This window comes from Myxocyprinus asiaticus, chromosome 32 (genome assembly GCF_019703515.2).
Source record: "Myxocyprinus asiaticus isolate MX2 ecotype Aquarium Trade chromosome 32, UBuf_Myxa_2, whole genome shotgun sequence".
Lineage (NCBI taxonomy): Eukaryota > Metazoa > Chordata > Actinopteri > Cypriniformes > Catostomidae > Myxocyprinus > Myxocyprinus asiaticus.
In genome coordinates, this window is record NC_059375.1 from 44,149,608 (window position 1) to 44,164,607 (window position 15,000).

At 39.3% G+C, this 15,000-nt stretch overlaps 1 protein-coding gene across 2 annotated transcripts in view; it reads right to left on the reverse strand.

Moving 5' to 3' along the window:
* The window catches only part of rgs7b (regulator of G protein signaling 7b), a 95,488-nt gene that overhangs the window by 28,155 nt on the left and 52,333 nt on the right, over positions 1–15,000 (reverse strand). For both annotated transcript variants that reach the window (XM_051667908.1, XM_051667907.1), the window contains exon 4: positions 8,986–9,036. In XM_051667908.1, coding sequence (XP_051523868.1) covers positions 8,986–9,036 — 51 coding nt within the window. The remainder of the gene's footprint in view (positions 1–8,985; positions 9,037–15,000) is intronic.

Here is a 15,000-nt window from a genome sequence, read left to right on the forward strand (position 1 = left end):
CTTAAACCTGGCTAGTAGAGGCACCTTCCTGCGGAAAAAAATTATAAATTAATAACCACTTGCTAGATCTAAACAAAATAGTTCATTTTAAAGCTTAGAAACTTTCCAAGGTCTCAATTAGTAAAATGCAACGAGCAAATGAGTTTCACTCAGAGGTCAAACTGCAGTGAGTTTTAGTGCATGAAATTCCCACAGACACACATAAATATAATAAACAAGAGTGTCTTTTTGTCACGTTGTTCCTTATTACTTCCTGAAACATGCATATAACATAAACAATGACATATTGTAACTTACAGCAGACGATCCCGATTCAAACGAGCCCAAACACAACATAATATGATGAGCAGATCTTGAAATATTCCTTAAAGAGTGTACATGGAAAGATAATACACAAAAGGGTGCTCAACACACACTGTGTGTTTGTGTGTGTGTGTTTGTGTGCGCACATGTCTGTGGACTTTGTGTGTGCAAACACACATGCACATACGTGCTCATCTAAATGATTGTGAAGCTCCTGAACACTTAATATTTCTGTATTTTGTAGTCTAATCCATTCATTTCCAATGGTCGGTCATTTTTGACCGAGAACACAAGTGTAACAAAGTGAAATAAAAAAAAAAAGAAAATGGTCCAATTTTTTTTTTTGTGTGTGTGTGTGTGTGTGTTTTCAGATACCATATGTGAACAATGTCAAGGAATTTTATTCTAATTTAGTAAAAATAATAAAAAAATTATCCATATTTTTTTGTTAATTTTTCTAATTTCACTCGCCATATGGCAAAAAGTTGCATTTAGACCCTAATTCTACCCAACAGCAAACACACACACACATACACACACTCTATATTTCATGGAGTTGCTCTTTGATCAGTCACTCTGAGAGATTAAAGGCCTGAAGCGTGTGTGAGGAGGACTTGTGCATATTCTTCAACACACACACACACACACACATCAGGCCACTCGAGTCATTTCAGATGAGACTGCTTGTTGTCCTTTGATTACTGGAGTTGATTGCAGAATTTAAATATTTGGGTGAACAAACCCTTCAACAATCTCAAACATTCATTAAAATAATGCATTTGGACCGACTCAGAACAATCCTTGAAAAACACAAATCCAGCAAACACAGTTTTAGCGACGTCGCTGCCATGCTCCATTTTTACCATTGCAACGTTGTTCGACACGAGAAGGCTGTAGCAACGCAGTTGCGCAACATTCAGCGACCGCAAGACGACGTTCCAGCAACACTTATTACTGATGCCATCGCAACAACTCGATTACCCATTATTTCTTCATGTTGTTGTATATATTATGGGTAATATTTTTCAATAATTACACAAAGCCTCAAAATAAATGTAATAACATTTTTAATATTTAACAGTTTTTTTTTTTTTTAGAAGTTATGTTTAACAATAAATAAACGTGTCTGTCAACTTGGAAAAAAAAAAAAAAAACACCCCAACACAGGGTCATAGGTCACCAACTTTATTAATACATATTACAATGATACTGTAATTGCATTACATGTAACATTTATTAGGTAAAATTAAAAAGGAATATTCAGAGTTCAATCGACAGCATTTGAGCACAATGTTGAAACCACAGAAATTAAACTCATCCCTCCTTTTCTTTAAATCTGTGTTCCAGTGAGACACTTACAATGGAAGTCAAAAGTATAGACACAAGACGTGAACAATGTGTGTTAACATGATTTTACTGTGATAAAAATCACTTACTAACCGCATCTGTGGAAAGTGTGTTGCAATGATGATGTAACGCGGTAAACCCTAAAACGACCAGAAAACTGGCGATTTAAACTTTACAGCTCAAATACACAACCTTTAATAGAAGAAATAATGCAAGTGCTTTTATAAAATTAAAAGGCAGAAATGTGAAGCTTATAAATTCCCCATTCACTTCCATTGTAACCTTGATTTTTACATTTAAAGAAAATATTGTGACAATGAACATTGTTACAAATGCTGTTGATTAATCTTAAATTGTATTGAACCAAGAATATTCCTTTATGAATTATAACTGAACTAAAATATAAAATAAATAACAAATACTTCAGTTATTGTCTCCCTCTCCTTACTGACTGATGACTGGACAGCTGAAAAAGAAATGCATAACATTAGTATAGTGCTGACGTTACCAGAGGTGCACCTAAAACTTGAGACATTGAAACATCTTTTTATTTTAGGCCTTTGATGGGACAGGAGAGTGCAGAAGTGCAGAAGTATGTGCTGGCCACGTCTCTGACTACTTTAATTTCTGATGAGAAGAGGTCCAATAAAGCATCCTGTACATGTGCAATAGCTGGTCAGTGTAAAATTAAAAATGTCAAACTTAGTGTTATGTCTATACCAGCTGTACAGTACATTAAACAATACAAGAACACACACACGGATTAATGTATAGCTGATCAGTTTAAAATGGCATTAACAGTCCATGAAGCTTCACTGCATGTTTGTGCTCATGACGTTCCAAAACGGCATTTGAGAGCTCTGCAGAAAGCGTGTGCTGGGGATTTTGGTTCATCCCAGTGACTCAAGTCTTTTGAATGTGTTCATTAAAAAGATCTGCTCAGATTTGTTCACTGATACATTTAGTGAATATTTCGTTCGATTATATCTACATGCCAGGAGGTTTTATTGAGGACATAAAGCTGAAAATCTGTTCATGTCAGATTGCAAGGACGTCTGTTAAGATTGACATGCTTATACAAAAAACTCAATTACTTACTGTTATTTAAAGCACCACTTGACCTTTCAGCAATGACATCATTAATGCATAAAAACGAATTTAAATATTTAAGGGAACACTTTGACATTACTTACAATTTTGTCTTCCAATACCTGGCATGCTTCCGGGATGGATGGATGGATGGATGGATGGATGGATGGATGGATGGATGGATGGATGGATGGATGGATGGATGGATGGATGGATGGATGGATGGATGGATGGATGGATGGATGGATGGATGGATGGATGGATGGATGGATGGATGGATGGATGGATGGATGGATGGATGGATGGATGGATGGATGGATGGATGGATGGATGGATGGATGGATGGATGGATGGATGGATGGATGGAACAATAAATATTGCTACATTTTATACATAGGCTCCACATGAGAATTTCACAATAGCAATTTGACCTGACATCTAACAGAGAAATGAAAAGCAAATGACCTCCTTTTAATACAATGTTGTCACGTGTTGTATAGATGAGGCAAGAGAGCAGGATCCAAGTGCAAGCAATCCTTTAACAATAACAAGAAGGCGAGGATACACAGAAGACAATCACTTAGGTTACAAGCAAGACAGTCGTTGGCATTAACATAAACAATGTAACGACTAACGGAACTGAACAAGAAGGTATATATATACACAAGGTGCTGATGAGGGAATGGAGAACAGGTGGCTGTGATGAGGAACAGATGGCAGTGATGAGTGCAGTGCATTCTGGGAAACGTAGTCCAAGGGAAACAGAAGACAGAGGACGAAAACCACTTCAAAATAAGAGTCCTAGGAAACACGGTGACTGTGACAAATGTAAGACAAGCAAGTTCATATTTTAAAATAATGTAACACTACTTTGGCGTTGATCAGCACTTGAACTATGTTTCTGACTCCACACTTGCATTCTTGGTGCTACAAAAGAAATTTTTTTTTATGATTGTCTCTCCATCACTTAAGGGATAAAATACAGTCAGTCAATCATTATTGCAAAATAAACTCAGGGTGATCAGGACTCCTCTGCTTCACATCGGGATCTTGGAGTGATACAGTACAGTCAGCCAGATATTATTAAATGGTTACATGTAACAGACGTGACACATTGATTTGAGTAGATATAATTTTATTTGAGTAGAGAAAGACTGTGCAGTCTCCTGAAACACCCAAGTTATGATCAATGTCTTGGTGTTTAAGGTTATCCACAATACCCCGTTGACTGGTCAAATATCTGTCTGAGCCCAGATGTGCAGTCACTATTCAGAAATATTTCTCATCAGATGCCAAAACTGACCAATCAGAATTGAGTATTTCCCATTCATCTGTTAGATGGCTTTCAGTCTATGACATTTTAAGATACATTTGCCATGTCTGCATTCCAATGAAGAAATAAAGAAAATAAAAAAGGAAAGCATTACCTTTCAAATGTTGTGGCATGACTGAAGGTGTGCTGTCCGCGTGTATAACTGCTCTGTAGTCCAAAAATATAATATTATCTATAACTGGCCAGCGACCATTATTCATACATTGTGAATTTTGTGTTTGCATTTCTACATTATTACTTACACTTGCCACAAAATCCAGCGGGATTTAATTTTATTTCCTCTCTCCAATTTGGAATGCCCAATTCCCACTACTTAGTAGGTCCTCGTGGTGGCGTAGTGACTCGCCTCAATCCAGGTGGTGGAGGACAAGTCTCAGTTGCCTCCGCTTCTGAGACCGTCAATCCGCGCATCTTATCACGTGACTCGTTGTGCATGACACCGCGGAGACTCACAGTATGTGGAGGCTCATGCTACTCTCCGCGATCCACACACAACTTACCACACGCCCCATTGAGAGCGAGAACCACTAATCACGACCACGAGGAGGTTACCCCATGTGACTCTACCCTCCCTAGCAACCGGGCCAATTTGGTTGCTTAGGAGACCTGGCTGGAGTCACTCAGCACACCCTGGATTCAAACTCGTGACTCCAGATGTGGTAGTCAGCGTCTTTAGTCACTGAGCTGCCCACGCCCCCAAATTAGCTTTTATTATTAGTTTTTAAGAAAAGACTTGAAATAATTTAACCAGCTTACCTCACCCTGAGAATGTTGGGCTGTTATAAAAAAAAAAGACAAACAATAACACTGATTATTTGCTTTATTCCAGCACTAGCAAAGATTTTACCATGACCTCCTGAGACCCAGCAAATGTACAATTTTAGCATCATTGTTTGATGTTTAAGATATGAGGCCTGCTCCGTCATTTTGAGTCACTTTGACCATAAAACACATTTTGAGTTATAAACACTAAAGTATTAAGGAAAGTCCCAGCTTTCTAACGATTTAGGCTAGTTATTATGTTTCTGTTCCACCTTTTCACACATTATTTGACAGAAGATTAATTTAAACACATAAAACTTCTTGCTACAACAAAAACTCGTGATGTTGGCTAAATATCGCGTTTCCACATAAGCGGCTCATTGCGACATCCCACTGACAAGACACAGAAAAGGCTGAATATCCACTTTAAAGAGCACCTATTATGGTTTTTCAAATATCACCTTTCATGTAGTGTGTTATATAGCTGTTTGTGAATGTAAAAAAGTCTGCAAAGTTTCAAAAATCAAAGTGCACGACAAATGGAGTTATTGACTACCAAAAGAAAGAACCGATTCTGAACACCTGAAACGAGTCGTTAGTAATTCCAGACTTACTTCCTGTACTAACCTATGTAATTTGGTAACAAAAAACACGCCTCTGGTCATCACTGGCTGCTCGTGAACAGCTTTGACCCGCCCTCAAACACTACACTAAGCGGTAGACCAATCACAACAGACTGGGACATCTGACCAATCAGAGCAGAGTATGCTCTCTGAAAGGAGGAGTTTAGAATGAATCCTTTAGAACGGATCATTGAACGAGTCATTTTTGACACTGGGAAAAAAAGGTAATGCTGCAATTTAAATTATGAGCAAATTAAAGAGTTTTTTGACCTTGGATGCATGTAAATCTATTGTATGAGACCTTTAAAACCAAATTAGGCATGTTTAAAAACCATAATAGGTGCTCTTTAAGATCCACCAATATTTATAACAGTGACACATAAAATCGCAGAAATTCACATAAAACATAATGCCAAAATTTAATTGCTGGGTATCAGTATATTTGAAACATTTACACTTCAAACGTTACATTGATACATTTTACTCCTTTTAACTCTTGGAAATGTCCCAAATGATAGGTTTTGTTTCAATATTTACTTATTTTATTTCACTGATGCAGAAATGAAAAGCAATACTCACACATGCTTGTTGAATCACAGCAGACCTGCTTCAGACAGCCCAACTCTCGGTTGAAATTTAAATGGAAATTCGCGCTTCAGGACAGTGACGTGTACGGTATGTTGTACAGTGGTAGTCAACACAACATAAGCACGACTTTAACTAGTGAGTCGGAACGATGGTAAAACAGCAACGTTGTGACAGCATGGTGACAACCTTCATCACACAATGTAATTGCCAATCTTTTGGCCACGTTGTCGCAACGTCGGTAGAAGGTTGGCAACGTTGAGACAACGTTCTGTGTTTGCTGGGAAGAACATCTCATCTCAGAATTACACACACTTGGAAGCACGTTCAACATGAGATCAATCAAAATAAAAGAAGTCTGCGTTGGCTGTAATGTATTGATATCATAAACTCATGCAGCACATGTAAGATGGCCACACAAACATCATGTCTCGATGTATTTCTGTCCTCTCCACTACAGAGCTGCTCTCATTAGCAACATGACTGCACATATCTCTCCTCCAAACACAAACAAATACTAACAGGGCGACTCGAGCTCACTTAAACCATGAAGGAAATCTAAAACTCGCTGGAATCAGTCGGTGTCTTAAACAGTTCTATCTACTGGAGTGTCTTCTGTAAATGTTTAGTGCAGTTCAGTGCTCTCCTACAGAACTGAAGAACCCTCGAGAGCAATTTAACTGTTCCCCTGACTGTCTGCCAACAGTCCAGACCGAGCCCAAATCTATTTTCCACAAGGTCAGAGACTGGGGCAGGAGGAGAGAGACTTTGAAAAAAGGGACAGAAAGACAAAGTGAAGCCTTGGGTCGAGAGAGAGAGAGAGAGAGAGAGAGAGAGAGAGAGAGAGAGACTCACTAGAGACAGACTGTGATTCTATTGTACACACACACACACACACACACACATATCTCCTTACATCAGATTAATTACAGACGAATGTGAATCTAAGTGGAGAGAGCTAGACAAGTTAATAAATTAGTGTGTTGACATGCACAACAAGCAATATGCTTATAATGATCAAAAATCAGATGGCATGAGACTTAAAATTATCGGATTGTTCTTTGCTTTTGACGTCAAAATGTAAAATGTTCACATTGGATAAGCCAGTAAGAACACTGGTCAAGGTGTTTACATGCAACGCAAAATCATGGGCAAAAACGTGCATGTGCCGACCAGTTTTTGCTTAACCTTGTGCAACGCCACGTCCACATGTGTGGATGTTGTATTTTGGCTCTGCTATACTCACCGCATAATTAAACTAATTTAAACTGACTGAATACGGTTCACAAGACTCTAGACTGTCATTTAAGGGTTAAACTTCTGCCGCACCGAGTCATGTGACACAACAGCATGACATTGATTTCCATGAAGCACTTCTGTGGACGCAGTGCCAACAAAAGTGCCTCTGGTATGAAATCTCTTTAGGTTTTTTCATTGAAACCTGTTTGGTTGTAAAGAGTAGAGTCTCTAGTTTCGTTTGATATGCCGCTTTAAAAATCCGTTCATTTTTCGTGTGTCAGCGCGCTGATAAACACGATGTCCACATACGTGGACACTGGGTCATTATTCCATCAAAAGTTGAAAAATAATCACATTGAGAATAAATAGATGCATCCAAAAAGCTGTAAAATGTTGCTTTCAGAGTCTTTATTTGGAGTTATGATGAAAATAAGGTGCATTTCAAACTGTTCTGAGACCAGTGCAGACAGACAGCACACTGGAGGTTAAGTCATTCACTAAATAGGGACCACTAGCAAGGGAGCATCCTATAGCTCTCTATGCAGTTAAGTGCATTCAATCCTAAAATGTGATCAAAAGTTCAGATTTAAGTCAGTGGGGACCAAAAAAGACAATGGCAGCATAGAGGTAATCCATATGACTCCAGTGGTTTAATCCATGTCTTCTGAAGCAAAATTCAGTCCTTATTCACTAAAAATCTTCACTTCCGCCCAGCTCTACTATGTGTGATTTGTGCATGCGTCAAGCATGAGGAAGTGTAATCGAGCTTCACATCATGAAAGCCCCTAGGAGACAGCAGATGTCAAGATTTATAGTGAATAAGGACTTCAAATTTGATCTGTTTCTCACTCAAAACTAATCGTAACTAATTGAGTCGAATGGATTACCTTTATGCTGCCTTTATATCCTTTTTGGTCCCCACTGACTTGCATTGCATGAAAAAACCCCACTTCATTTCTTCATCAAAATATCATAATTTGTGTTCTGCAGAAGAAAGAAAGTCATACAACTTTGAGATGGCATAACTGTGAGTAAACGATGAGAGAATTATCATTTTTGGATGAACTATTCCTTTCACATGTATTATAGTGTATTCTTAGCTTGCTGTTCTGTTAATCTCCATTAATGTGATTTGTGCTCTTCATTGTGAGTTTGCTAAGAAAGCGTCCGTTCAGAACAAAAATAGTCCAATCGAATCAGTGTCTAATTTCATGAAGGTCACATGAGGATAAAAACAAATCAAGTGCAAATCAATGAAGTTCAGTGGACGTGAGGATCATTTGCATAGACGTAAATGCCAGCGTTTGATTTCCAACCAAATCCGTTCATTTACTGCTGTCACCCGCAGCATCCAGCGCTGTAATTGAATAACGACAAACAGAAAAGGGTCTGAACGATTTGCAGCTCTCGCTCTCTCTTGACTAATGGGTTTAATGAGTTTCTGGTGGCACGACAATTCCGTATGTCTGTTTCACCCATCAAATTCTTGTTCAATCATATTTTTCTCTCTGTCTGTATGTACAACAGGCATCAGAGAAAGTCTGTTAACATCCGCCGCATTGACATCCACCGACGTCTGAGCTAACGACCCAAATATCCACTGACCCTAGAAGCACCCTAGATAGTGTGTTTCTCTAGAGAGAAGTATTCAGATAAAACCCCAGAGAGAGAAGATCAGTTTAGAACACCAGTGTAAAACTGTACCTTGATCTTCAATGTTGAGATGTTTCTGCATCCACTGAACAATATCAGAGCCTGAAACACAGAAGAAACACAAATGACACAAAGAGCTGGTATGGAGTAGTGGTGGTGTAGTGGGCTAAAGCACTGAACTGGTAATCAGAAGGTTGCTGGTTCAATCCCCACAGCCACCCCCATTGTGTCCTTGAGCAAGGCACTTAACTCCAGGTTGCTCCAGGGGGATTGTCCCTGTAATAAGGGCACTGTAAGTTGCTTTGGATAAAAGCGTCTGCCAAATGCATAAATGTAAATGTTGTGTTGTGTTCATTTTGTGCTAACACATTTTGTGTTCCCGGTCAAAAATGACCGGCCCACTAAGATTGTTAATAAATCTCTCATATTGCATATATTATCACAAGATATTGCATAAGATCTTTTTTAACAATTTCTTGTTTAGTAATTATGACAGGTTTTGTACTCCTTTTTTGAATATTTTCTTTTAAATATATATTTTTATTGATAGAAGGATTCATTGAACTGAGCTCATGCCGGTTGGCGGCACTCCCTGTGGAAAACAAAAACAATATATAATAATTACATAATAAATTAATAACCACTTGCTTGATCTAAACAAAATAGGTCATTTTAAAGGTTAGAATCTGGACTATATAATGCATATAGCTGATCTTAACAATTCTTAAATAATGCTTTTTAATTTGCTGACAAATAAGAACTGTTTCGTTCTCATCATTTGCAAATTTGTTATCACAACAATTATATTCAGAGTTGGTAAAAACATAAAGTAGATGAGATGGTCATGTGTTGTATATCGTTAGAAAGGTCTCATTTAGTAAAATACAACGAGCAAATGTGTTTCACTCAGAGGTCAAACTGCAGTGAGTTTTAGTGCATGAAATTCCCACAGACACACATAAATATAATAAACAAGAGTGTCTTTTTGTCACGTTGTTCCTTATTACTTCCTGAAACATGCAAATAACATAAACAATGACATATCGTAACTTACAGCAGATGATCCCGATTCAAACGAGCCCAAACACAACATAATATGATGAGCAGATCTTGAAATATTCCTTAAAGAGTGTACATGGAAAGATGATACACAGAAGGCTGTGTGTGTGTGTGTGTGTGTGTGTGTGTGTGTGTGTGCGAGAGAGAGAGAGAGAGAGAGAGAGAGAGAGTGTGTGTGTGTGTGTGCTTGTTTGTGTTTGTGTGTGTGTGTGTGTGTGTGTGTGTGTTTGTGTGTGTGTTTGTGTATTCGTGTGTGTGTGTGTGTGTGTGTGTGTTTGTGTGTGTAGGTGTGTGTTTGTGTGTACATGTTTATACTACATTGTGAGGGCCAGCCAGCGGTCCCCACAAGGGAAATGGCTTATTAAACATACTAAACGATGTTTTTTTGAAAATGTAAAAATGCAAAAAGGTTTCTGTGAGGGTTAGGTTTAGGGGTAGGGTTAGGGTTAGGGGATAGAAATTATTGTTAGATCTGTATAAAATCCAAAAAAGTCTATGGAGAGTCCCCACAATGATATAAAAACATAGTGTGTGTGTGTGTGTGTTTGTGTGTGTGTATGTGTGTGTGTGTGTGTTGTGTGTATGTGTGTGTGTATGTGTGTGTGTGTTTGTGTGTGTGTGTGTGTGTGTGTGTGTGTGTGTGTGTGTGTGTGTGTGTGTGTGTACAGGTTTTGCTATACTTGTGAGGACCAAGCATTGAGAATCAACCTGTTCTGTGAGGACATTTCTGGTTGTGAGGATCTTTTGGGTGGTCCTCACAAGGGAAATAACATATTAAACAATGTTTTATTGAAAATGTAAAAATGCAAAAAGGTTTTTGTGAGGGTTAGGTTTAGGGGTAGGGTTAGGGTTAGGGGATAGAATCTATAGTTTATACAGTATAAAAATCATTATGTCTATGGAGAGTCCTCATAATGATAGCTGCAACATGAGTGTGTGTGTGTGTGAGCGCGTGTGGGTGTGAATGTGTGTGTGTGTGTGTGTGTGTGTGTGTGTGTGAGGGTTAGGTTTAGGGTTAGGGTTAGGGGATAGAATCTATAGTTTGTACAGTATAAAAATCATTATGTCTATGGAGAGTCCTCATAAAGGTTGTAGCAGCATTATCGCGTAGCCTACATTTAAAATTACATTCGGGGCTACAGTCAAAACATTCCTGGCGAAAATGACCTGGCGACGCCGATGCTCACAAGTGATATTTCTTCGTTTTGTCTCATATTTCATCTTAAGCATGATCTTCACTGTCACTTTTGTCCACTTGGTTAACAAGTACACTAACTTGTGAACAAACCATCAAATCTCTACATAAAAGATTCAGTTTTAATGTGACAAAAAGAAAAATGTTGAAATCATGTTTGTTTTGATACAAATCAACCCCAGGGTCATGAAAGTGCCCGAAGATGAAGAAGAGCACCCATACAGTGCGTGTGTGGGCAACCGGGCGTGTTTTAAACCCTTTTTATGGAGCACAAATCATTTAGGCAATGATGTCTCATTACCACTAAAGCAACAACGTCAGGTTTTTGTAACTAGGTTTTGGGGACAGCCAGTGTGTGGGCTTGTTAAAGTGGAAGTTGTGCAAGTTTGAGGAGGTCTGATGTCTTGCAGAGACTTATAGAGAAACTCAAGAGAGAGAGAGAGAGAGAGAGAGAGAGAGAGACAGCTGCAGAACATCTTCAGGGACACAGTCCACATGAGCATCCTGTTTTTAAATGAAACCATGTCTTGATAACACATGACTGAACTTTGTGAAGGACAAGAACAACTTCATCTAAATAAATCAGAGATGACATCTATGAACTTCAAGTGAATGTGTTGGTGAAAAACTGAGCAAGAACCGAAACTGAGAGTGCTGTGAGATGTTGAGATGTTGATGGATCATACCAAGAGAAATCAAGAGTATTTGTTGAAACTATAATGTACTCAACAGCAAACCCACAGCGGTTTGAGCAATCACTGTTTCTCGTTAAGCATGCACAGAAGTGAGCCAATTATAACCGAAGGTGTTCACATAGACGAGCAAAACCATGGTTACTTTTCATAGTTACTACAATATTACTATAGTAGAACCATGAAAAAAAAAAAACATGTAACTGTCATGGTTACTACTATTGTAAAGCCGTGGTTTTACTACAGTACCCATGGTTAAATTATGGTATTTGTGTAGTAAAACCATAATCACCATAAAATTATGATTTCACTACGAATATCATGGTTAAAATATGGTTACTGTAGTAAAACCATGGTTATAGTATTGCGAGGGCATGCAAAACTATTTCAGAAAACATTCTCGCCCTGTCCTCTAAGGGGCTCTAATGTTGTCTGTTGTTGGCATATCAAATGAATGAATGTTACATTTATATAGCGCTTTTCTGACACTACACCCAAAGCACGGTACACAGTGAACAGGGGACGCTCCTCAACCTCCACCAGTGTGCAACATCCTCCTGGATGATGTGACAGCAGCCATAGTACACTCACCAGCTATTGGTGGAGAGGAGAGAGTGGAGTTATAGAGCCAGTTTATGGATGGGGATTATTAGGAGGACATGAGAAGGGCCAATGGGGTGAATTTGGCCAGGACACCAGGGTTACACCCCTACTCTTTATGAGAAGTGTCCTGGGATTTTTAATGACCACAGAGAGTCAGGACCTCAGTTTAATGTCTCATCCGAAGGATGGTGCCTTTTTACAGTATAGTGTCCCCATCACTATACTGGTGCATTAGGAGCTACATAGTCCACAGGGTGAGCACCCCCTACTGGCCTCCCTAACACCTCTTCCAGCAGCAAACTTAGTTTTCCCAGGAGGTCTCCCATCCAGGTACTGGCCAGACTCAACCCTGCTTAGCTTCAGTAGGCAACCAGTCTTGAGCTACATCATGATATGGCATTTAAAGTGTTTGACATACACTATATTGCCAAAAGTATTCGCTCACCTGCCTGTAGACGCATATGAACTTAAGTGACATCCCATTCTTAATCCATAGGGTTTAATATGACGTCGGCCCACCCTTTGCAGCTATAACAGCTTCAACTCTTCTGGGAAGGCTTTCCACAAGGTTTAGGAGTGTGTTTATGGGAATTTTTGACCATTCTTCCAGAAGCACATTTGTGAGGTCAGACACTGATGTTGGACGAGAAGGTCTGGCTCGCAGTCTTCGCTCTAATTCATCCCAAAGGTGCTCTATCGGGTTGAGGTCAGGACTCTGTGCAGGCCAGTCAAGTTCTTCCACACCAAACTCGCTCATCCATGTCTTTATGGACCTTGCTTTGTGCACTGGTGCGCAGTCATGTTGGAACAGGAAGGAGCCATCCCCAAACTGTTCCCACAAAGTTGGGAGCATGGAATTGTCCAAAATCTCTTGGTATGCTGAAGCATTCAGAGTTCCTTTCACTGGAACTAAGGGGCCAAGCCCAGCTCCTGAAAAACAACCCCACACCATAATCCCCCTCCACCAAACTTCACAGTTGGCACAATGCAGTCAGACAAGTACCGTTCTCCTGGCAACCGCCAAACCCAGACTCGTCCATCAGATTGCCAGATGGAGAAGCGTGATTCGTCACTCCAGAGAACGTGTCTCCACTGCTCTAGAGTCCAGTGGCAGCGTGCTTTACACCACTGCATCCGACGCTTTGCATTGCACTTGGTGATGTATGGCTTGGATGCAGCTGCTCGGCCATGGAAACCCATTCCATGAAGCTCTCTACGCACTGTTCTTGAGCTAATCTGAAGGCCACATGAACTTTGGAGGTCTGTAGCAATTGACTCTGCAGAAAGTTGGTGACCTCTGCGCACTATGCACCTCAGCATCCGCTGACCCCGCTCTGTCATTTTACGTGGCCTACCACTTCGTGGCTGAGTTGCTGTCATTCCCAATCACTTCCACTTTTTTATAATACCACTGACAGTTGACTGTGGAATATTTAGTAGCGAGGAAATTTCACGACTGGACTTGTTGCACAGGTGGCATCCTATCACAGTGCCACGCTGGAATTCACTGAGCTCCTGAGAGCGGCCCATTCTTTCACAAATGTTTGTAGAAGCAGTCTGCATGCCCAGGTGCTTCATTTTATACACCTGTGGCCATGGAAGTGATTGGAACACCTGAATTCAATTATTTGGATGGGTGAAAGAATACTTTTGGCAATATAGTGTATATGTATGGCATGTTGTTTGTTTATATTTATTTATTTATTTTGCCTCTGAAAATCAGTTCCATTGTGCAAGTAGTGTACCTTCATAAAATAGTGAATTTGTGACACTGGTGCTCGCCGATATAGCTGATAAAAATGTATTTCTCTATATTTTTCAGCCTTTTGAAGGTATTCAAAATATGATTTAATATGCAAGTCTTTGCTCTGATATGACCTAAGGTGATTCTCTTTATAAGAGGAACATCATTTCAGTCAATTTCAAATGTTTAATGCAGGTAAAATACAGTAAAATCTATTTTAAATAACTAAGCCATGTTTCCACACTGTTTTTCACTAAATAAACAAAAAGAAAGATGATTTGTAATCTTTTTAGTGATTTGGATGAATATAGCAATACATAGTAACAAACAGCTATATTTACCTACATACTGTATATTTTCACTAAAACATTTAAACGTATAAAAAATTCCTGCCAGAACAATCCATGAACATTTCTAAGAGAATCAACTCATTGAAATGGACAGTTTCAACCGATTCACAGGAATGAATTTAACAGTTTTTACTACTTGAATTTAAATCAAACGTGCTTTTAAAACTTCACTTAAAGGTGCAGTATGTAACATTTTTCATGTAATATTCGCCTTTTTTTGCCAATGTGTGAACGGCTTGTAACGCAACTTTAAAAATGAGCCCTTCCCGGACTTCCTAGGTTGCCTATTAAAGCCTGTAGACTGATTTTCATGCGAAGGGAGCGGGTCGCTTTGCCGGGAAAATCCAAAGGATGTGACGTTTATGCACGCTCCCGAGAGCCTCAGTGTTTCTCTTCCGCTATTCAACAGCGACAACAAACTGC